Source organism: Pristis pectinata, chromosome 17, assembly GCF_009764475.1.
Source record: "Pristis pectinata isolate sPriPec2 chromosome 17, sPriPec2.1.pri, whole genome shotgun sequence".
Lineage (NCBI taxonomy): Eukaryota > Metazoa > Chordata > Chondrichthyes > Rhinopristiformes > Pristidae > Pristis > Pristis pectinata.
In genome coordinates this window covers 8,143,799-8,155,936 of record NC_067421.1, presented here as the reverse complement: position 1 = coordinate 8,155,936, position 12,138 = coordinate 8,143,799, and the positions used below count along the sequence as shown (strand labels likewise).

The 12,138-nt window shown below is 45.3% G+C and overlaps 1 protein-coding gene across 2 annotated transcripts in view; it reads right to left on the bottom strand.

The window, feature by feature from the left end:
* Positions 1-12,138, bottom strand: part of dgcr2 (DiGeorge syndrome critical region gene 2) — a 56,641-nt gene that overhangs the window by 7,558 nt on the left and 36,945 nt on the right. For both annotated transcript variants that reach the window (XM_052031792.1, XM_052031793.1), the window contains 3 exons: positions 11,036-11,218; positions 4,238-4,441; positions 905-1,057 (listed from right to left, as the gene is read on the bottom strand). In XM_052031792.1, coding sequence (XP_051887752.1) covers positions 905-1,057; positions 4,238-4,441; positions 11,036-11,218 — 540 coding nt within the window. The remainder of the gene's footprint in view (positions 1-904; positions 1,058-4,237; positions 4,442-11,035; positions 11,219-12,138) is intronic.

Here is a 12,138-nt window from a genome sequence, read left to right as displayed (position 1 = left end):
CATGCTATGCTGGCGCCGGAAGTGTGGCGACACTTGTGGGCTGCCCCCAGAATACCCTACGCGGATGATGCATTTCACTGTGTTTCGATGTACATGTGACTAATAAAGATGTCTTATCTTTTACCCGCAGAACAAATGGTTTGGGGAGGGAGTATCAGAGTGAACACTATTTGTCCCCTTGAGCCTGCTCTGCCATTCAGTAAGATCATTTACCTCGTCACCAATTCCCTGCAGTAACCCCAGATGCCTCAAGTCCCTTGATATACAAAAATCCATCATTCCATCTTGAATATACTCAGCAACAGAGCCTCCTCTGCCCTTGGGTACAGAATTCCAAAGATCCAATACTCTCTGGGTGAAGAAGTTTCTCCTGACCTCTATCCTGAATGGCTGACCCCTCACTGAGACAGTGAACCCAGCTTTTGACACTCCAGCCGGGGGAAACATCATCCCTGTATCTAACCTGGCAAGTTTCATAAAAAATATTTTGAGATCACCTCTCATTCTTCTGGACTCCAGGAATTACAGGCCCAGACTGTTCACTCTCTCCTCATATGACAGACCCGCCATCCCAAGAATCAATGTGGTGAACCTTTGCTAACTTCTTCTACATCCTTAGGTAACAAGACCAGACACAATGTTCTACATTTGGTCTCACCAGAGCCCCAAATAACCAGAGGAAGACCTCCACTCTTGTAATTAAGGCCAATGTATTTTTGTTTGTTCCTATTTGGAGTTGATGGTGAGAGTGCAGAGCAGGGACCTATAAAGATGTCCCAGGACAAACAGTGCTGGTGTTGGAGAACAGTGATGGGGAGAAAAAGCTGGATGTCATCAGTAATAACTGAAGAGCTTTTATGACTCCAACAGTACTTGTACAGTTCCTCTGTGATATGAAACTTACAGTTGCCCCCAATAAGAGACTCAATACGCTCTCTCCGTCGCTGCCGTAACCGGTGGACCATGAAGAGGAGCAGTGACAGGATGAGGAAGGAGGAGATGCAGCTTACGATCAGACGCATTCCACTTGCCATGGAGTCAAAAATGCCACTGCCATCTGTGGGCACAGGGATACAGCAGGACAGTTACACTCAGCGCATGATCTGCTTGAGATCTTCCACTATTAGCTACTGAAACAGCACTGATCTCTTCCCTGCAAACAGTTGGCTATTGGAAATCATCTTCTCATTCGCAGTTCAAAATAGGGTAGACTATATAGGTGAGACTGGATGAAGAAATAGACAGAAGCACAGGGGCACAAGTTACAATGCTACATAATAAAGCCTCCTGCACCATTCCATCCCCTAGACACTGGATGAAGAAACAGACAGAAGCACAGGGGCACAAGTTACAATGCTACATAATAAAGCCTCCTGCACCATTCCATCCCCTGGACACCAACTCCACCCCCTTCCCTGGTCACTGAGACAGAATCGAATTCTAAGCATCTCAGGCCAACTGATTAACGCAGGCCAATGTTATTTCCCCCCCCCACCCCCCCCCCCCCCAAAAAGGCCTTAATTGGCACCCAATTTTAAGCTCCCTTCAGAACATCTGCTGCTGAAAATCTGACCCATACTTAACATTCATGCACATTAATCCTGGTGGGGCGAGGCCAAGCACAGAATTGAACCCGATCACGTAGGGTTAGGGTTTGTGGGTGGTGTGGAGGTTTTGTAGTATGCAAGTACAGGGTGGGAGTTACCCAAACAGAGGAGCAGAGGAGAGGGCGAGGCTGCATTTAGACTGAAGCACAGGGGGAGGGGGTCTCACAGGGGTAGTGAGCAGAAGCAATGGAGAGACAAAATCTGCTGGAGGAACTCAGTGGGTCAAGCAGCATCTGCGGGGAGGGGGCGGGGAGGAACCGTTGACATTTTGGGTCAAAACCCTGCAACAGGACTGAGAGTGGGAAGGGGAGAGGGCAGTACGAAGCGAAGGGGAGTGGAGAGACACGAGTCTGAGGTGATTGGTGGACTGAATGGGAGAGAATCTAGGTTACATTTCTGAGCACAGGGTTGGTGGGAGAAACCAGGCTACAGGAGGGGATTGGGGGAATTGTTGGGAACTGCCCGAGCACCTGGCTGGTGCAGGAGGTGGTGGTGGAGTGAGAATAATTAGCCTGAGCATCGGATGGGGTACAGGAGACTGTCTGAGCACAGTGTGGGAGGTGAGGAGAACTGCCTCTTCATTATTTAGTTTAGGGCTGTGGATGTCACTGACAAAGCCAGTCTCCAACTGTACTTTAGCAGGTTGTAGCGAGTCACTTTCTTCCATTAGTGCAATCCATTCAGTGAAGATGGTTCTACAACTGTGGGACAAGGAGCTCTGGAATCCAGGCCCAGGAACAGCAGTATATTTTCACGGCAGAATGGTTTGCAGCTTTGAGAACCTACAAGAAGTGATAGTGCCTTGCTGCCTTTGTCCTCCTTGGCAGTAGACAATATGGATTGGGGGAGGTGCTGTTAGAAAAGATCAGGCAAGTAACAACAGTGCATTCTGCAGATGGTACACACTGCAGCCGTAGTGTGGCAGTGGTGGAGGGAATAAATGTTCAGGGTGGTAGATGGGGTGTCGATCAATCAGGCTGATCTTGCCTCCCCGGCATTGGGACCTTTCGAGTTGTTTGAGCTGTCCTCATTCGGGCAAGTGGAGGATATTTCCAGCACACACCTGACCTGCGCCCTGGAGATGGTGGAAGGGTTTTTGGAGGTGAGCCACCCCAAGGGTGGTGATAATGGCATTAAATGTCAAGGGCATGTGGTTATACTCCCTTGTTTGAGGTGGTCATGGCCAGACCCTGGAGTGATTCAAATACTGCTTGCCACATATCAGCCCATGCTTAGTGGTGGCATAAGCCACTTCATTTGCTGAGGAGTTGTGAATGAAATTGAACCTTATTCAAGTGTTGCCTCTGTTGGTCTTATGATTACTGAATGTCACTGATGAAGCCAGCTGAAGATGGTTGAGACTAGGACTGCTGAGAAGTTCTTGCATTAGTGTCCTGGGGCTGGTATAAGTTGACCTCCAACAACCACAACCATCCTCCTTTGTACAGACAGGACCCCAACCACTGGAGCGGATGAAGGGTCTCGACCTGAAATGTCAACTGTCCATTTCCCTCTATAGATGCTGCCTGACCTGCTGAGATCCTCCAACGTTGTGGGAAATGCAGCTGCCAATCTCTGTACAAGCTCCTAGACACAGCAATGCGATAATGATCAGATAAGCTGCTTTTGTATTGCTTGAGGGAGCAGTCCTTCTGGAAGAACCCCCTTATTCTTTTAGGGCTACCCGAGATGCAGACAAGGCATTGGTTAACAACTTATCCACATAGCGGCACCTTTGACAGTACAAAGCAAGGAAGTGACAGACAAAGCGTCACGGACACCAGCCTCCCCTCCTTGGACTCTGTGTCTTTACCTCTCGTTGTCTTGGTGAAGCAGCCAGCATAATCAAAGACCCCACCCACCCAGGACATTCTCTCTTCTCTCCTCTTCCATCGGGTAGAAGATACAGGAGCCTGAGGGCACGTACCACTAGACTTAAGGACAGCTTCTACCCCACTGTGATAAGACTATTGAACGGTTCCCTTATACAATGAGATGGACTCTGACCTCATGATCTACCTTGTTGTGACCTTGCAGCTTATTGCACTGCACTTTCTCTGTAGCTGTGACACTTTACTCTGTACTGTTACTGTTTTTTACCTGCACTACCTCAATGCACACTGTACTGACTCAATGTAACTGCACTGTGTAATGAATTGACCTGTATGATCGGTGTACAAGACAGGTTTTTCACTGCACCTCGGTACAAGTGACAATAATAGACCAATACCAAATATTCTGGACTCAAACTTGATTCCACATCCTCCTGCTTCAGTTCCTTCACCAGACGGACTGCAGCAGTTTAAGAGCATTAAATGCTTGCCTCACTAGTACTGCCCACCCTATAATCCCATAAAATGAAGCAACCCACACACTGTGCCTGATTTTCTTGTATCAACTTCCCTCTTCAGATGCAATAAACTCTATGGTGATTTTTCCATGGACCTGCTACTTCCAATTTACAAATAGATTCTGGCATAAGGCAAGGCCTGGCTGGGAAGTCACAGCTTGTAGTGACCCACCCCAGTGCAGGTTTCCTCCAACGACCTTCAGACTTTGAAAACCTAGCCTGCTATCCCCGGTACACCCACATTCACTCATCAATCGCATCTATGTGAGAGTTGCTTTACCTGGGTCAAGGCAGGTGAATTTGCAGCATTCCTTTGGATCCTTTTCATAGTGCTGACACCCCTGTGGCCGCTCGCACAGAGCGGCTACGCACATTTCGGGCTCGCCATTGTGGCAGGTGCAGCTCAAGCATGGATCGTTACCCTTTGGAGTGAAGTACTTGCCCTCGTCTACCACGTTATCTTTTATATCCACGCAGGTTTGACCTGGAAGATTAGCACATGGTCAGACACAGGTTTACAGTTCGATCCCGATCCGCGCAGCACCCAGACAAGGCTGAGAATTACAAGGGCTGAACAAAAACTTGGAGAAGAGGTCCTGGGCTCATGTACGGGTTTGGGCTCAAAGTTTAGTCAAAGACAACTCAAACCACTGCTAATGCCCTGACAGCTACTTACATAGTCATAATGAAGAAATTCACAAGCTGGTGGAGAGAGGACCTGCAGCAGCAAGAAAATGTTAAACCCCTTCAAGCAGACATTAAAATCATGCTAAATAACAAACTACATTAACATATTTACTTCCCTTGATGCTTCTTCCATTTGCAGGGGTACATAATAATGTGCATGCACAATCACATCCTTCAGAATAAAAGCCCCCAGTTCCCCCACACTCCCAGACATCTTCACATCTACCAGGCCCACTCAGACAAGGACAGAAAATGCTGGAAACACCTAGTTCAGGCAACAATTGGTGAAAAGAGAAACAGTTAACATTTTGGATCCATGACCCTTCTTCAGAACTGGTAAAGAGAGAGAACATGTTGGCTTTCAGTAGGAGAGAAAGTGGGGGGAAGGACGTGTAGAACAAGTGGAAGGTTTGTGATAGGAGTCGAAGTTAAAGATGAAGGTTAACCAAGTTTTTCTTATCCTACTTGTACAAGTCTATCCTGCCAGTCAGGGCCCACCACATTACCATCAACTTATTACACAGATATTTACCACAAGACCAGAAGATATAGGAGCAGAATTAGGCCATTCAGCCCATCAAGTCTGCTCCACAGTTCAATCGTGGCTGATTATTTCCCCCCCAACCCCATTCTCCTGCCTTCTCCATTACCCTCAACCTCCTTACTGATTAAGGAGCTCCAGAGTTATGTCTGAGTTCTGCACTCATTTGTTCCACTTTGATTAAGTGGGTCAACTGACACATTCTCATCACTGACGGCGCCTGTTCCACACTCACCCTGATGGTCTGATGAAGGAGCTCAGAGTGGGATTGGCCGTTTATAGCCACAGCTCCCAACATTCATGCTGCTTACTCCAATTAATTCCAGGTAGACTCAATCTACACTTCTCGCTGCCTCAGTAAAGCAGCCAACATAATCAAAGACCCCTCCCACCTCAGACATTCTCTCTTCTCCCCCCTTCCATTGGGCAGAAGATACAAAAGCCTGAGAGCACGTACCACCAGGCTCAAGGACAGCTTCTATCCCACCGTTATAGAACTATCGTACGATAAGATGGGCTCTTGATCTCAGAATTTACCTTATGGCCTTGCACCTTATCGTCTGCCTGCACTGTACTCGCTCTGTAATTGTAACAAGGCATTCTGTTATTGTTTTCCCACGTACTACCTGAATGCAATGATGTGATGAAATGATCTGTATGGATGGCATGCAAAACAAAGTTTTTCACTGTACCTTGGTACATGTGACTAAAAAAAAACAATTTACCAGACTGATTACTGGGATGAGTTGAATGTTCTCTGGAGAAATTCTGATGTTGCAATCACTTTAACACAGTCATTCCACTATATTTTCCTTTAGAATATCTTGGAAGGTTTGATCAAGTGGGTGCTAAGAATTTTTTCCAGGCTGGAATGTATAGGGGCATTGCTTCAGGACAAGGAACTGCCATTTAAAACTTAAGTGTCCTGGTATTTCTTCATAAAAGGTTGGGAATCTTTGGAATTATTAAATAAGAGATTATAGATGTTCTGTACTGAATATATATATAAGACTCTGGCTTTCGGGCACCAAGGACTTACATAGAACAGTACAGCACAATACTGGCCCTTCGGCCCACAATGTTGTGCCGACCTTTAAACCTCGCATAAGACTATGTAACCCCTTCCTACCACATCACGTTATTTTAAATTCCTCCATATGCTTACCTAGCAATCTCTTGAATTTGACCAATATACCTGCCTCCACCAACGCCCCAGGCAGTGCATTCCATGCCCCAACCACTCTCTGGGTAAAAAAAACCTTCCTCTGACATCTCCCTTGAACTTCGCACCCATTACTTTAAAGCCATGCCCTCTTGTATTGAGCACTGATGCCCTGGGAAAGAGGCGCTGGCTGTCCACTCTATCTATTCCTCTCAATATTTTGTACACCTCTATCATGTCTCCTCTCATCCTCCTCCTCTCATTAAAAGGCAAGGAAAGAGGCTCGATGAAGAAAAATCAGCCGCAATCACATTGATTAACAAAACAGGCCTGAGAAGCCGTTTGGCCCTTTCCTGCTCCTATTCCTTATGCTTGTTTACTAAATCCAATCTCAATGATGGAATAAATGTTATTTGTATTTCTACCAGTACTTCAGAATCACTCCAATCAATTTAGTATTTTTCCAAACCTACCACAGCCACAACAAATCCAAACACTTCCCCACTATTCCATCTACCCACTAAACCACCTTTAATTTGGACTTTACCAGCTCCCTTATTCAAAAATGTGTCCCACTTCTGAGGACCAACACACTGATTCCTTACACTAGGGAAGAGGCCACATGTTGGTACAGAAAAGGCAGTGCACATAATATGTTAGAACAACAAAAAGAAAGATAAGTGATGGGTGAATTGGCTTGTTGGTGGGAATAAGGGCAGATGGGTTTCCACTCTAGATTTCAGAAGCAGGCGAGAGGTTCATGATAATCTAAACACTCAGTTCAAAAACTGCTTTATTCTGGGAAAATGAAGGTCAGTCTGTTCTTTAAACAAAGAGAAACCAGGGAAGTACAGAACAGTTAGCTAGCTTAATCACTCAAAACCTTTAACACTTTTGAAGAGATAACCACAGCAGTTTCAATGAATGTAATTTATATGGACTTCTAAAAAAAACAATTGATAAAGTGTCTCAATGAAGTTGTCAGCTGAAGTAGCTCAGAGAGACGAGAGCAAATAATTGACCGGCTTAGGATATTGTCCAAGTAGCATGATTCAGTTGGCTTGAGAGACAGTACTGGTGACCTCTGGTGTCAAGGCCAACAGATGGTGGCAGCTCGCAGCCAGTCTTACATGGCCTTTTTCACAGCAATTCTGACACTAACAATCACAGTTATTCCAATACCATTTATTCCCACAGCCAAACCAAAACTCATGATTATCTGTAACAGAGCCAGGTCAAAACTGGCAACTTCCTGGTTTGTAGCCAGCCTGTTGCTACTGATGGCCATGCTACAGCCAACAGTATTGCCACTTGCCTCCGTCAGAGTTGCTTCAATGATCCCAGTGGAGTACATCATATCCACCATATCCATTTAGTATTCATATACAGGATATGGGCACTGCTGGCAAGGACTATGGTCACTACCCATTCCTAATTACCCTCACGGATGGTGGTTAGCTGCTGCAAAGGCCAGTCCAGTCTAAACAGTGAATGTATTCTCAGCATCACTGGGCAAGGAGCTTCACAATTCTGACCCAATGCTAAGGGAGCGGCAATGTACATCCAAACCAGAATAGTGTGGGACTTGTGGGTGGTGGTTTTCTCCACTGCTTACTCTCCTTGATGGTAGTCGTAGTGGGTTTGGGAACGGTCGCCGAAGCCTCAGGAATTTGCTGCAGTGCATTTTGCACTAGTTACATATTACAGCTCTCTGCGGCACTCGTACAGGGAGACAATGTTTCAAGTCCTGGATGGTGTCAAAGTTTGTGTTTTGGAGCTGCACTCATCCAAGCATCAAAGACTATTTTAACCACTCTGCTGCTGTGGGTTTTGAAAAGGCATTGGAGAGTCAGGAGAATATCCAGCTTCTGATGTGCACTGGTAGGAAAGTACTTAAGTGGCTGGTCTACTTGTTTCTGTTGAATGGTGAGCTCCAAAATGTTCAGGATTGGGGTGTGTCCAACAATGATGGTCTTTTTGAATATCAAGGGAAGTGTTTGGAACTTTTGCCATAGTCATTGGCTCGTAATTAAGTGTTACTTTCCACTCTTCTACCCAAGCCATCTAACTCCTCTTTTTAAAAAAAAATGTTAACTTGTTCCAGAATTTCACCATTCCCTTCCCTGAATTCTCCAACTACAATGTCCTTAATGAATACAGATGAGAAACATTGAGACCTCAGCTACACCCTCTGCTTCCAAGCACAGATGTCCCCTTTGGTTCCAAATGGACTCCAGTATTTTCCTGGCTACGCTTTTGTCCTTAATACATTTACAAAATGCTTTAGGACTTTCCGTAATCTTGTCCCCCAGTGATACTTTGTGTCCCCCCCTTATCCATATATATAGTACACTCCCCTTCAATTTCTATACTATTGCCAGATCTCCCATGTTTTCAGTTTTCCATACTGCCATGTTTCCTTATTTTTTCCCCTTTATCCAACTTTCAACATCCCTCAATTTCTGGAGTTTCTTGTCCTTATCCTTTTGCCCTACGAGAACATATTAGCACTGAACTGCCCATGAAGTCAAAAATAATCATTCACTGCACCTCTGTCCACTTTGGACCCATGCTGAAATGAGGTCTGGGAGACATGGTCTTATCAGAACTGAACATCAATGAGATTATGAGGTGTTTTATAGCTCTCCCATATATTGACAAACTGGAATCAGCATGGTGCACATCAGATTTTAGACTTCAGAGTGGTGGATGAATGAAGCAGTTTGAAATGTAGAATATTGGAGACAAAAGAGGCTGCATATTCTGGAGTCTGGAGCAAAAAAAAAATTGCTGGAGGAACTCAGCAGGTCAGGTAGCACCTGTGGAGGGAGAGAGATGGTTGCCATTTTGGATTGAGATCCTACTTCAGGATAGAGAATACTGGAGGTTGCACCACAGGAGTTATTTCTGAGAGATTTAACATCCAGGAATTAGAAACAGTTGTAGGGCAGAAAACAAATATTGAAGACTGGAGGGGAACACAAAGAGAAAGTGGCAGAGTAGTACACTTCAGCCCAGAAATGAAAAACAAGCCAGAAACAACATTCACTGGAGCTGAAGGACCAGCTGAACCAGTCTATCAGCCACAGGCACAACAGAGGCACCTGCAGGCTGATCAATCGTCCGCTCAGTTACAATGGAAAACACAGCAGCTGAAGCTTGGTGCACTCCAGGGTCATCTAGTGCATCACGTTGCAGTTCAGAGTCTGGGAATTTGAAATTCAAAACCGTGGGCCTATCCACGCTCACTTTAAACTTGTGACAGAGGAAAGTAATAGTGCAAAATCTTTGCAGCAGAGCTCTACAACTTGGAATCGAGTCTGGAAATCCCAATGTCTGTGAAACTCAAAGAACAAAAGGCAAATACAAGCAATTCCTGTTTAAAAAGAGTTAGAAACAAAGACCAAGCATTCAGTGAATGGATAGTGGAATAAAAATGGAAGATGCAAGTCCGTCACATCCGTGGAAAGAGAAATAATTTTTGAGCCGAAGACCCTTCGCCAGAACAGAGGGCTTTGCACATGTAGTTTGAAATTTGTAGTTTGAATTTGGTAGTTTAGTTTAAGATACAGAATATCAAACCCAAGAAGCCTTCAGCAGTGGAAGAAAGATTGGGCAAGAAAGGACAGGAGGATCGTGAGGCATAGGTTAAAGTGATAAAAAGGAAGAGGAACTCAGGACAGAGCTCAGCCTAGGAACCACCTTGCATTGGAATGGAATGCCCCGACACTCCTGACTGCCTGTATCACAGGCCTCAACACCCCCTTGGTCTACAGGATGGAAAACTGCCTTCACATAATCATTAGCCTTCACATAAACTGGAAAATTAAATTGACAAAACTAGCTTGAAGAATGAGTTCATGAGTACATGTAGGAGTTTCGTGGAACAATGCATTATGCAACCAAACTAAATTGCATCTCATCCAGTGCAATGAGACAGAATTAATAACCTCATTGAGAGAGATCCTCTGGGGAAAAGCAGTTAGACTATCAAGAAGGTTGTATTCAGTTAGAAATTATGAAAAATAAGGATAAGACTGTAACATCAAACAAATATTTTGTCTATCTTCATTGCCAAAAACAATAACAAATCTAGTGAAGTAATTAATGGAGGAATTTGAATATTAATAAAGGGAAAACATTAAAGTTAGGGGGCTAAACAGCAATGAATACCCAGTACCTGATAGCTTGTATCTCAGGATTCTAAAAGAGGTGGCAGCTTACCAAATACTTCAGCATTTCCTGTTCTATTTCAGATTTCCAGCATCTTTTGAGTTCAATGGGACTGACCTCAGACATCAGCATTACACGAACCGATGAGAACCCTAACTACACCTAGTGAAGTCGTGAGACACAGACCTGAAATGCAACAACCCCTTAGCAGGAGACTAAACCTCAGAACCAAAGTAAGTGCAAATAAATGGAGTAGCTCCCCTCCACCACCCCTCTACCTGCAAGCCATAGACCCAGATTATCCCCAAACCTCCTGTGGGAAAATGCACCACAAAGATCTGGCCTAACACCCCTTCCATTCTGAGCTGCAAGTAGAATTGCGCAGATCAAACTCGCATTAAATCGAGCTTCATCTTGGGCCGAGCTGCCGTGTCCTTTCCTGTGGTAACTGAAATGTAACAGTGGCAACCTAGTGGGCTGGCAGATTCCAAGAGGCAGGCATAGTCGCCACTCACTTCTTTTGCAGAGGAATGCCGACTTCTCATTGCAGTTCTCTGCATACCAGCTGTGTAATCCGTGGTGCCGCAGGCTGGGGAAGTGGGAGCATTGCAGCTGAGCGCACAGCACATTCTCCTGCTCAGAGATGGTCATTCCAAACGTTGGCACCTGTTCTGGGGGAAGGAAGACTTCCGTGGAACCTGAAGCAGAGAAACACTATTAAGCATGCAAAATACAGCTGAACTTGAAGGAAAATAAAACCATCTCTACAAAGGGGGCGAGACAGCAGGGACCAGAGACACACGAGAGCAAGGGGCAAGGGGGGCAGGTTGGAGGGAAGATGGCAAGATGGAGAGGCAACATAGGTGAGAAATGGTGGTAATAAGGGAAGGTGTGATAGAGTCAAGGGGCCACAGGTGGGAGTGAGTAGACAGGAGGAACAGTACAAAGCAATGCTAGGGTGTGCTGAGGTGCCTTGGTGGCAGAGACCAAGGGCGGTCTGGAGGGCAACAAGTCGATTTGGTGGTGTTATCTTGGAACAGGAAGATGCTGGGCATTCAGAGGCTGTCGTGTAATTCAGAGGAGGTAGTGGTGAGGGTTAAGAGGAGGAGTTAAGATCATAGTGTCATTACAATACAGAAGGCCACTTGACCCACCGAATCCATGCCAACCCTTCCTCCACTCTTTCCTTTTAACCCTGCAATTATTTCCCACTTTTCACGTTTTAGAACTGTGCAAGAGCCTTCATTGTGTTTTTTCTTTCTTTCTGTACAGACAGTTCAAAGAAGAGGAATCTCTCCCAAGTCAGTGAACTTGCTCACAAGACCCTTGCCATCCATGTGTTCTTTTGCAGATCGATGATTTAATTCCTGCTTTCTACCATCATCAGCACCACCCAGCAGCCCAACGATCTTATTGTTAATCAGATGTATATTTAACAAACACCATTGTGGGAAGATTTCCTCATTTTATTCCAAAAGGCTGGGCTCTAATTTAGTAACTATGTGCCCGATCCTCGGATCCCCACCAACAAAGCTTCTAGCCTACCTGTTGCCCTTAATATCATGGAAACCTCAATCAAATCACCAAGTAACTTTCAAAAATTCCAGGGAATACAGAG